The sequence below is a fragment of the Oratosquilla oratoria genome, chromosome 31, assembly GCF_046742065.1.
Source record: "Oratosquilla oratoria isolate Oo_2021 chromosome 31, ASM4674206v1, whole genome shotgun sequence".
Taxonomy (NCBI): Eukaryota; Metazoa; Arthropoda; class Malacostraca; order Stomatopoda; family Squillidae; genus Oratosquilla; species Oratosquilla oratoria.
This window is the reverse complement of record NC_134807.1, coordinates 2,614,493-2,626,992: the sequence shown is the minus strand read 5'-3', so window position 1 is coordinate 2,626,992 and position 12,500 is coordinate 2,614,493. Positions and strand designations below refer to the sequence as shown.

Below are 12,500 nucleotides of genomic sequence, written 5' to 3'. Positions count from 1 at the left end.
ATTGTGGCGGTGTGCAAGGGATAACCCTTGGTCCACGAGGGGCTAAGATGGGAAAGGGGTGTGGAATGAGGTTTAGTGGAATGAGGTTTAGTGGGTGTAGTGTACAGGTTACCCACTTATAAGTAGGCGAAGACCGTATATACCAAATTATTATCATTACTATTATTATTATTAATATTATTATTATTATCATTATTATTATTATTATTATTATTTATTATTTTTTTTCCTGCAGTCGGTTCTTGTTTTGGTTTTTTTCCCGAATCCAGAAGAGGCGTCATAACGAGTGACGAATTTAATTTTTTTCGATATTGGGAACAGTTTTTGGGGGAAAGGCACGAAATGTTGAAGAGGGTTACCTTTTATATATATAATATATATATATATATATATATATATATATATATATATATATATATATATATATATATATATATATATATATATATATATATATATATATATATATATATATATATATATATATATATATATATATATATATATATATATATATATATATATATATATATATATATATATATATATATATATATATATTAGTAACAATAATATTGATCATTCGTTGGAAGTGACAAAAATAAACGAAATAGATAGAATATATATATATATATATATATATATATATATATATATATATATATATATATATATATATATATATATATATATAAGGGCCTTTGAATTTCGTAGTTTTCGTTGAATAAAAAGAAAATTTTGAATCTAAGACACTGATCTCCCTCCCTCCCCCTCCTCTTCCATCATCTCCTCCTCCTCCTTCTTCTCCTCCCTCCTTCTCCTCCCTCCCTCCCTCCTTCCCCTTCTTCCACCTTCTCCTCCTCCTTCTTCTCTTTCCTCCCTCCTTCTTCCCTCCTTGTTCCATCCTCCTCTTGCTTCCTCCTCCTCCTTCTCTTTCCTCCCTCCATCCTCCTTCTCTTTCCTCCTCCTTCTTCCCTCCTTGTTCTTTCCTCCTTCTTCCCTCCTTGTTCTTTCCTCCTAATCTTTCTTCTACTACTCCTCCCCCTCCTCCTACCCCCTCCTCCTCCTCCTCCTTACTGCCTCTTTTTTCCCCTCCTCTTTCTCCTCCCCTCCTCCTCCTCCTCCTACCCCCTCCAACTCCTCCTCCTTACTGCCTCTTTTTTCCCCTCCTCTTTCTCCTCCCCTCCCCCTCCTCCTACCCCCTCCTCCTTCTCCTCCTCTTTCTCCTCCTCGACCCCGACTGAGAACTCTGAGGACCTTCCTGGCCCGGCCCGGCCCCGGGAGTCAGCAAGGGTTGGGGGGTGTGGCGCCCGATTCATCCTCGCTTGACCCAACCGCCCTCCCCTTCCCTTCCCAACTTTCTCTTTCTTTTGTTTCTCTTTTTTCCTCTCTTCACTACGTCAGGGTCATACCGTGACAAGGGTCCTCCTCCTCCTACTACTACTCTTTCTTCATCTCCTCCTCCTCCTACTCCACATCCTACTCCTCATCCTACTCCACATCCTCGATGCCCTTTTCGTCCCGTTCGATCTCCTTCTCCTCCTCCTCCTTTTCCTCCTTGCCCCCCTCCACGTCTTCTTCGACCTTCTTCTCGTCCTCTTCGACCTCTCCTCCTCCTCGTTGCCCTCGTCGCCGTCGTCCTCCTTCTCCTCATCCAGGACCTCCTCCTCCTCTTTCTCTTCCAGGTCCTCCTCCTCTTCTACCTTTCTTTACATTTTCCTCTACACCCTCGGGTGTGTGTGTGTGTGTGTGTGTGTGTGTGTGTGTGTGTGTGTGTGTGTGTGTGTGTGTGTGTGTACGCCATACAATTGTGTTCAGCCGAGGAGGGGCGGCGTTTGCCCAGTGGTCGTAGGTTACTTTTCTGTGGGTTGGTCACACGACGTTAGTAAAGAGTGAATCGTCATTTTTCAATTTTCCCTTCCTCTCTCCTTCCCCTTTCCTTCCCTCCTATCCCTTCACCTCCCTCCCCTCCTCCTCCTCTCTTCCCTCTTCTCCTCTCCCCTCTCTTCCCTCTTCTCCTCTCCCCTCTCTTCCCTCTTCTCCTCTCCCCTCTTCTCCTCTCCCCTCTCTTCCCTTTCCATACCTTCCCCTTCCCCATACGCTCCCTCCTCTCATCCATCCTCCCTATCCACTCCCATCTACCCTCCCTATCCACTCCTCTCCTCTCCTCTCTCCTCCTGTCATCTCCCATCCCCATATCTTCTCCTCTCTTCTCTTCTCTCTCCCATCCTCTCTTCCCCTCCCCACCCCTCCTCTCCTTGCATTGTGTTCATCATGGTTGATCGCTATGTAGGGATTGTAAGGTCTGTGCACTCTCGGTGAAGGTTGTGGGTCTCGTACAGTGATCTCTCAGTATGAAATTTCGTCAAATTTTTACTTAACCGCATGCATTTTTTTTTCCAATATCCTAAGGCAACTATTTTTTGATAGTGTGTCAGCCAACAGATAATAATAGTATTACTTCATTTTTTGAATAGTGATATTGGTACATATTTCGCCACTTCACTATATTATTTCAGATATACAAAAGCCCCAAATGACTTTTGAAGCTCTTCTTAGCATGACTTAGTGCTCGCCCTCAGTATCGGCGCCCTTCGGGCGCCCCCTCCCCCACCTCGCCCTTAGCTTCAAACGCTTCATTATTTATCATAAATAGAGGAACTAGCGATATATGCATGTGATAACTTTTTTTAGATAAATTTTCTTAGACAAAATTTTAGAACTCCTTCGCCCAAAGAAGTGGAAGGACTTGCTGCATGCGGGAAGGTAAAATAATAGCAGAAGCTTTCGTATTTCTCTTCTTTATCCGTACTTGTTGTTGTCCTTTTTCTATCTCCTACTTCCTCCTTCTCTTCTCCTTCCTCTCCTCCTCCTTCTTTTCTCCCTCCTTCTCTTCTCCCTCCTCCTTCTCTTCCTCCTCCTCATCTCCTCTTTTCCCTTCTCCTTCTCTTCCTCCTCCTCATCTCCTTCTCTTCTCCCTCCTCCTCTCCTTCACCATCCTCCCCTCCTCCTTCACCATTCTCCCCTCCTCCTTCACCATCCTCCTCCTCCTCTCCTTCACCATCCTCCCCTCCTTCACCATCCTCCCCTCCTCCTTCCCCTTTTTCCTCCTCCTCTTCCACCTTCTCTACCACCTCCACCTTGCCCCTCGTATCTCCCTCGTCTTGTCTTCCACCTCGCCTTCAATCTCCTCCATCCCCTTCCTTACCTCCATCCTTCTTCCCCCTTTTCCCCAACTCTTCCGACATACCTCCCTCCCCCTCTCCTCCCACCCCTCCCCCTCTCCTCCCACCCCTCCCTCTCTCCTCCCACCCCTCCCCCTTCCCTCCCACATCTCTTTTCCTCCTTCCTCTCCCCTTCCCCCTCCCACACCTCTATCCCTCTCCATCGCTCTCTCCCTCCCCCTCTCCTTCCCCATCCCTCACACACTTCCCTCCCCTTCTTCCCCCTTTCCCCCCCCCCGTTGTACCCAGTAGACACAGAGTCAATCTCCAGTCCCCGAGGGCAGAGGGGGGGGGGGTGTAAGGCACAGTTGATCTGGCCGACATGTCTTCATATAACGAGATGAAGCTAAAGGGAATTTCAAGATTTATGTGTTACTGTCTATACTTTGTGAGGTTCATTAATATCTACTTCTATCTCTGTCTTTCCACGTGTCTGTTTATCTTCACCTTCCTCCTTCCCCCTTACTCCTCCTTTCGACTTCCACCTTCCCTTTCCTCCTACACCTTCCTCTTCCTCCTTTCCTTTTCCTTCTCCATGACCCAGTGGCCTTCCCAGCGACCTTCCGCTCCGCCTCCTCCTTCCCCCCCTCCACCTCCTCCTTCCCCCTTCCCCTTCCTTCACGCGTGGCCGCCCCTGCGTCCTTCCTATTATTGTCATTATCATTTTTATTATTAATTTTCATTATTACTCTTATTATTTATTATTATTATTATTATTACTTATTATTATTATTACTCTTATTATTATTATTACTCATTATTATTATCATTACTCATTATTATTATCATTACTCTTATTATTATTGTTATCATTACTCTTATTATCATTATTATCATTATCATTATTATTATCGTTATTATCGTTATTATTATTAATATCATTGTTAGCATTAATATTGTCATTTGTTATTATTATTATTATTGTTATTATTATTACTATTATTTCATTCTATTAATTTTATTTATTCTATTAATTTATTTGTTGACTTATTTTGTCTTTTTTTATTTTTTATTTTTGCCTGGCCTTCCCCGGACTGCCTCGACAGTTCTTCGCTTCGGTGAGGTCCTTCGTTCATTTTTGTTTTATTTCATTTTATTTTGTTCCGTTTCGTTTCATTTCATTTGATTTATTTATTTTTATACTGTGGCTGCGTGCCTGCACAAGTGTAGTGAATATCAAGGTCTAAGTAAAGAGGTCTAATCGCTGGAGTAGTTCTGCGCAGCTTCTGACGTCATTTAGATGCGTCCATTTTCTCTTTGTGATACATTGAAGAAAACTGTGAAACGCCAAGGATGACAGGAACTATAATATTTTATATATTATATATATATATTATATATCATATATATTATATATTCATATATATAGACAGGAACTATAATATTTTATATATATATTATATATATATATTTTATATAATATTTGTCAGAATATAAATAATTGAGTGGAGCGGTGCGAGCGAAGGCGACGTCATTTTCGAACGACGGACCAACTTCAACTGACAGCTATAGGACCCGCTAACCCCACTTTGAACAGCCAAGTGACGTTCACGGGCTCGCTGCGCCAACTCCCTCGAAATTCGGTCGGAAGTGGTTAGACCTTATATTCTTAGATCTTGGTGAATATCGTGGCCCTCATGACGAGAAATCAGCTCCGTTGGTGGGTCTAAGAGAGCTTAATGAACGACATGGCATCAAGATGAATAAATTTATGAATAGATAAATGAATAAATAGTTAAATGAATAAATAGATAAATGAATAGATGAATTAATAAATAAATATAGATAAATAAATAAATAGATAAATGAATAAATAGATAAATGAATAAATAAATAAATATAGATAAATAAATAAATAGATAAATAAATGAATAAATAAATAATTACATAAATAGATGAATAAATAAATAGATAAATACAAGGAGCGACTAAAGGTACCCGATGACAAGAATCCATTGGTAATTCTAAGAGAGATGAATGAAGGACATGGCATCAAGATAAATTAATGAATAAATAAATAGATAAATAAATCAATAAAAACAAGGCTTTACTAAAGGTATACACTCGATGACAAGAATCCATTGGTGATTCTAGGAGAGCTTGATGAAGGACAGGATCAAGATAACTAAATGGATAAATAAATAAATAAATAGATATATACAAGTCGTGACTAAAGGTGTAGAGTCGATAACAAGGATCCTTTGGTGATTCTAAGATAGCTTAATGAAGGATATTGGGTCCAGTGATAAAGATAAATTAATTAATTAATTAATTGTGTCAATAAATAAAGAAGTAAATAAGTTTGATACCGAAGAAAATAAACGCAACAAATAAATGAATATTCGCAAATATAATGAAGTGGATAGACTTGAGAAGAATTAGATAAATATGAAAAATAAGAAAATAGATCAATAAAGAGGCAAATGGAGAAGTAAATTTGATAAAGAAATAATAAAGAATTCATTAAAAGATAAAGGGGTAAATAGGTAAATGAAATAGTAAATGAGTAAATAAAATAGTAAATGGGTAGATAAAATAGCAAACGCGTAGATGAAATAGTAAATGGGTAGATGAAATAGTAAATGCGTAGATAAAATAGCAAACGCGTAGATAAAATAGTAAATGGGTAGATGAAATAGTAAATGGGTAGATAAAATAGTAAATGGGTAGATAAAATAGTAAATGGGTAGATGAAATAGTAAATGCGTAGATAAAATAAAGGCGTAGATGAACTAGTAAATGGGTAGATGATAGTAAATGCGTAGATAAAATAGCAAAGGCGTAGATGAACTAGTAAATGGGTAGATGAGATGGTAAATGCGTAGATAATTGTAGAATAAAAAGTGGGTAGATAAAAGTATATAGATAAAAGAGCATCCATATAGATCAGATAACAGGTAGATAAAAGCAAGTGGGTAGATAAAAGGGTAAGAAGTAGGTAGGTAAAGCAAGTAGGTAGATAAATGAGCAAGTAGGTAAAATAGCGCAAGTAGGTAAATGAAGGAGTAAGTAGGCAAATGAAGGAGTAAGTAGGCAAATAAAGGAGTAAGTAGGCAAATGGAGTAAGTAGGCAAATGGAGTAAGTAGGCAAATGGAGTAAGTAGGCAAATGGAGTAAGTAGGCAAATGGAGTAAGTAGGCAAATGGAGTAAGTAGGCAAATGAAGGAGTAAGTTGGCAAATAAGATTAAATAGGCAAATAAAAGTAAGGCAAATAAAAGTAAGGCAAATAAAAGTATGCAAATAAAAGTAGGCAAATAAGAGTAAGTAGGCAAATAAAAGTAGGCAAATGAAGGAGTAAGTTGGCAAATAAGATTAAATAGGCAAATAAGATTAAATAGGTAAATAAAGGAGTAAGCAAGCAAATAAAAGAGTAAGGTAGCTATAGTAAATAGGTAAATAAAGAAGTAAATAGGTAAATAAAGAAGGAAATAGATAAGGTGGTGAATACACAACGTTGACAACCTTCGCAACCTGTGGGAATCAAAGGGCTGCAACCTCCTCCACCACCCCCTCCTCACCTCACCAGCAGGTTTCCCCATTCTTTCCATACACGGTAACCTTGGGGAGTGGGAGTGGGAGGGAGGGAGTGGTGGAGTAATTAGCACACTCGACCCGAGTCCGGGAGTTTGTGGAGTTTGTGGAGTTTGTCGAAGTCGGTTGACTGATTTGTAGTAGATAGATAAATAAATGAATAAATAAATGAATAAGTGAAATAAAATAAATAGATAAATAGAAAATAAAAAAGGGGAGCAATATGTACTATTCTTTGACGAACATAAGATTGGCGTTTCATAAAAAATAAAAAAATAAATCATGCGACCCAGACATCAATGTGCAGCAGCAACGGAGTCGCCTTCACATAAAGAAGGAAAATATTAACAAAGATTGAGAGAACACAAAGAAGAACAAAACAACCAAAATGGTTCCCAGCCTTGCAGGCAGCAGACCTTATAAGGAAACATTGTAAAAGCTGGATCTCCCGTCATTAGAAGAAAGAAGAGAGAGAGTTGTCTTTGTCGTTCTGTTCAGTGAAAGCAAAATTTACGGGGAAGATATTTTTGTTTGGGAGAGTAAGATAGGTTGATAGTATATAGATAAATAGTTTGGGATAGTGAGATAGTTTGATAGTAGATAGATTGGGGTGATTGTAAGATAGTTTAGGACGATAAGATGCCATGGAATAAATCAAAGAAAATGTCGGAAGGATGATAATGATAATAGTAATAATAATGATAACAATAATAATAATAATAATAATAATAATAAATGAGAAAGATAATACTGATAGAAATAATAATGCTGATTGATAATAATAACATATCCGTATGTTTCCAAGCAAATGCATTAACTTTTTGAACAATGAGAAATATTACTTTTTGAAAATATGATTTAAATCGAAATCTGACAGATTGAGAGAGAAGACGAATTCCTACCAGTGTAGCTTTTTCATGAAAATTACAAATATTATTTCACACACACACACACATACACACACACAAACAGCATTTTGGTTAAGGAAATGGATTATAAATATTATTTTAAATGCTACTTTCATACCTTGCTTTACGACCACTTGTGAATACTATAGTCACCCCTTGAGAATGAAGTTAATTGAAGTTTTCTTTGAAGGCTAACTAGACTGACCCCATACTGGACGCCCGCAGTACGACGTCAGATGACGCGCGATGACGACATACGATGTGGGGGTGCAGATGGAGGGAAATCCCCCACGAAGAACGGCAATGGAGAGGACGAGAGCGCCAGGTCTACGGACGAGACGCCCCCAGCGCCCTGCGCAGCTCTCTGTGGCCCGCGAGCATGTGCCACACTCCCGCCAAATCTCTCCCAGCCAGGTGAGGAACGCTTGGCAACAGTTATCCTTCCTCTGGCAGCCACGCGTGTTTTCGTTTGATTTATGTATTTTTTTGTCATTTGGCTCATTAATTTAGTATTTATTTGATCTATTAATTTAGTTTTTATTTAGTATTTTGTCTTGTTTTTCTTACTTTATTCTGAATATTTGATTAAACTCAACTGGTCTTTCCTTTACAGATATTTTTTTTTTGCCTTTGAATCCTCATTTCCAATATAGTCTCGTACTTTTTTCCCCTAATGTTGTTATTATTTGATACGCTTACCTTGAGTTATAAAAATTCATATAATTTCACATACTTGGAGTTAGCAGGCGTTTCATATTAAATATCTTGTTGAGAAAAGAAATATGACAGTTATTGTATTCAATCAAGATGGTGTGCTGTTATATGTCGACGCCGTGGTGGATATCGCCGAGCATGAATTAAGCTTTAAAGAAATTATGCGCATCCTTAAAGGCTTATAGAAAACGAGGAAGACGGTAAACGAGTTCTACAATTTACTTGCAAGGGTTGAAAGGGATTTTAGGAGGTATTGGGTGGTCGTTGACATTTGAATTTCGAAGTAGATAGCACATCGTCGGTACCTGGACTCTGTGTTGGAAGATGTTGACAAGTCGCCTGCATTGCTGCCCTACGTAGTCTTGGCAAGATTTGATGACGTATTTTCTCTGTAATAACCAACAATTCAATCTTTTGAGGACAATGTATCTACGTAGAGATTGTCAAGGAGAGAGGATGCAGTAGAAAGAGCAACGGTAGAAGCAAGAAACGATTTTCTTTTCTTTCGGTCACCAATTGTAAGAGTTTGTCTCAGTGGTCAAGAGAAATACATTTGTGATGGAATAAATAGACAAATAAATTTATGTGTGTAATTATGTGTGTATGTATGTACACCTGCTTATGTTGTGTTTGTATTTATATAGAAGCAGTTGCAAACAGGAAAGTATTACGTGATGGAAGCACTCTCCCTCCTAAAGGGGTGAAAAAATGTCTTCAGGAAGCTGTCGGGCAAAAGCAACTTAAAGCTACCAATTCTTAATGATAATTATATAATAATTACAATAATACAATAATGATAATAATATAATAATAATAGTAATGTTTTTCGTCGGTGGTGTTGTCGTCGTCTTCAGCGTGATGTCTACACTCAAAAGGGTTATTGCACTGAGTGTTTGCCGTTTTATGCACTCAGTATTCATGGGACTTTAGTGACACCCTTACGGACCAGAGTCGCGCATCATTCATGTAAAATTGGTGATTAATCGCCACTCAAAAAAGATTGCTAACCACTTTTTAACTTCCACTCTCGCTCCGTCATACTATCCTCCTTAAAAATCTTCTTGACCATCTCGACGACTGCCACCTCTTCAGGGTAATATTGTTTATAAGTATAGAAGCGCTGGTTAACCTGGCGAAATACGAAAATACAAAGCAAGAACATGCCAACAGGAGACCTTTTGGTCCATGACTAGGTCGGATGCTGAGAACAAATCTTTAAACGAAGAAGTAAGCTAGCAAACAAAACCATTGGCAGGCATTACTAAGGTATCTGTCCAAATGAATCTTAAAACTTCGAACTGTACTACATTGCACTGCCTCTGCAGGAAGTCTACTCCATTCATTGACTACGCGGTTGACGAAGTTGTTTCTACCCACTTCCCAATCAAATCTTGAAAATTCGTTTCAAGTCCCGTCTACGCTTTTCTTATGTGGGAGGTAATGTCTGTGTCAAAGTTACTTGACCCCTTAGGCTGTGGATGGAGTCTCCCTCAGATGAAGAAAATGATCTGGTGAAGGTTAGAATAAAGACAAAAGTCGTAAAACAATCGAGATACATTTCGTTGGGATTGATGAAATTGGGTCTTCGCATTATCCATTAATTTATCATTTATTATAGATTATTATTTTTTTGTTGGGAGTGGAGTATATGGGAGGGGTGGAAATAGAGATAGATTATTTATGATCCTAAGGTTCGATCCCAAATACATGTCGTTAATTAATTTATTAATTATCATTCATTGTTATTCATTTATGATCCTAAGTTTCGAAGCTCATTTGGGGTGGTCGTTTATTCGTGAATATTCATTATTCTTATTTACCTATTATCCTAAGGTTCGAATCCCGCAAGCCGTGGTCGTCTATTCACACATTTAACCTTTTAACTACTGGAAGGATTTGTTCTACAGCTGATTAAATTTGCCGGACGGCAAGAGGTAGATTATATATATTATATTAAACTTTGCCAACCGTGTAGTTAATGAATGGAATAAACTTCCTGCACAGGTAGTGCAATGTAGTTCAGTTCGAAGCCAACAACCTTGCGTTGGCGGGAAAAAAAAAAAAAAAATGCACGAATCGCATTGCGATTACAAAAAATACTCACAAAATATACAATAATAAATATATATATCAATAAATAAAAACAAAACTGGAAATATGTATATACAAAACACAAGAAATGTCACCATTACACAACAAAACTGACCATTTTCGAAACCAGTGGATATACGAGGATTTCAAAGTCGGCGTCTTGATCACATTTTGTAGTTGCAGCCGAGTGACCCCCGTATTCTGTCAACTAGCTTGATCATATCCCCTGTGGTTATTAATATTCAGAGTGAAAGAGAACGAGTAATACAGCTTCCTAGTGTAGGCCTTATGGTGTCTTGCAGTCTCCTTTATTCTTATGTTCTTTTGTTATGTTAACTTTATATTTTAGTGCGAGTATTGTGATGCATCATCGTACATCAGGCAGCTAATGTTGCCCGCGAAAATATAACTCGTATTGAAGAGGTTAAACATACAGCGTTTCGCTTGTCGAAGCTTTTTTCAAGTACAGAGGCGCAGAATACGATCTCTAAGCTATTTATACATCTCGAAATGAATGAAGAGTGGACACCAGGACAGGACATCCCACGGGGTGCCATTCAAAGGTGTCAACTATGATTATTGTGTCGGTAATTGTCATTTTAAGTCGACGAAATGGTTGTTCAGAGTAGACACCATGTGACACCTTTATTAAATATACAACTGTCTACTCTTGTAGCCGGGGTTTGTGCCTTGCCACAGGGAAATTGGCGGTGGTTAAGACAAAGCCTGCTAGGGGTTTTCTTGGATTTATTCACGGTAGAACAAAAGGGATGAAAAGGGCCTCCAGGATTATTCATAATTTGTGCAGATTATTCGTAATTTGTGCAAAGTCTCCTCGGTGTACCGAGAGACGGAGTTCTATATTCAACATTTTACACTCGTCAGCATTTGCAAACAGGGTTTATAGCTAGTGCATATATTCTATATTCCCTCAATAATATTCGCAGACTTGTCATTATACAAAGGCCCTATCACAGACTTGGCATTATACAAAGACCCTATCGCAGACTTGCCATTATACAAAGAACCTATTGCAGACTTGGCATTATACAAAGAACCTATTGCAGACTTGCCATTGTACAAAGAACCTATCGCAGACTTGGCATTATAAAAAGACCCTATCCCAGACTTGGCATTATACAAAGAACCTATCGCAGACTTGGCATTATACAAAGAATCTAGTCAATATTATTAAATGTTTCTGGTTGTGGTGTATGGTTAGCTGATTAGGATTATGTTTTATTAAAGAGGTGAGGATCAGTGGCGGATCCAGAGGGGTTGGGGCTGAGGGGGCTGAAGCCCCCCCCCCCAAAAAAAAAAAATCATTACCTCATTGCAGAGGTCCAAAAAAAAGGCTCGTGTACACTGATATGTGGCAGAAATTAGTAATGCAGTGGCAGAATTATTTTCCCCAGCATTTAATAAAGCACTTCAGTGAGAATAATTGGAAGGATATTCAACGCATCATTGAGGGTAAATCTTTAAAAATGTAAGATTTAGAATTACTTTTGCCCAATATTATGAAAGAAACTAAATCAAGTGAGAACATAGACTTTAATTTATATTAAAAAATCATCGTATTGGTGCTATAGAGTATATTTACAAAATTCAGGTTAACCCCCCCCCAAAGCGTCATTCTAAGTTGACAAAATTCAGGTTAGCCCCCCCCCCTCCCCCCAAAAAAATCTGGATCCGCCACTGGTGAGGATGTTTATGATGTAAATGTTTAGGTCATAAAAGCATAAGAACGAAGGAGACTGCAAGAGACCCTAAGGCCTACACTAGGCAGTCTCATGGACATGACCACTTGCCATCTCCATCCATAAAGTTGTCTAACTTTCTCTTAATACAACCGATAGTTTCAGAGCTCACAACTGGATGGTTATTAATGCCGGCCATACACTATCATGTACACCTGAACAGTTACGCCTGTCAGGTTATGCCATGGATTCTCGAGAAGATGAGTTGTACTTTCTCTCCTTATTATCTCAGGCGACCCCACAACTGATCGAATTTTCATCAGTTGTCAGG

General features: G+C 38.7%; 1 protein-coding gene across 6 annotated transcripts in view; it reads left to right on the top strand.

The window, feature by feature from the left end:
• Positions 1-12,500, top strand: part of LOC143041405 (uncharacterized) — a 435,186-nt gene that overhangs the window by 290,537 nt on the left and 132,149 nt on the right. For 4 of the 6 annotated variants that reach the window (XM_076213241.1, XM_076213240.1, XM_076213238.1 and 1 more), the window contains exon 5: positions 7,890-8,078. The exons of 1 other annotated variant lie outside the window; for it this stretch is intronic. In XM_076213241.1, the coding sequence (XP_076069356.1) occupies positions 7,890-8,078 (189 nt within the window). Of the gene's footprint in view, positions 1-7,854; positions 8,079-12,500 lie in introns of all 6 variants that reach the window. One more of the 6 variants, XM_076213239.1, reaches the window with a different exon arrangement.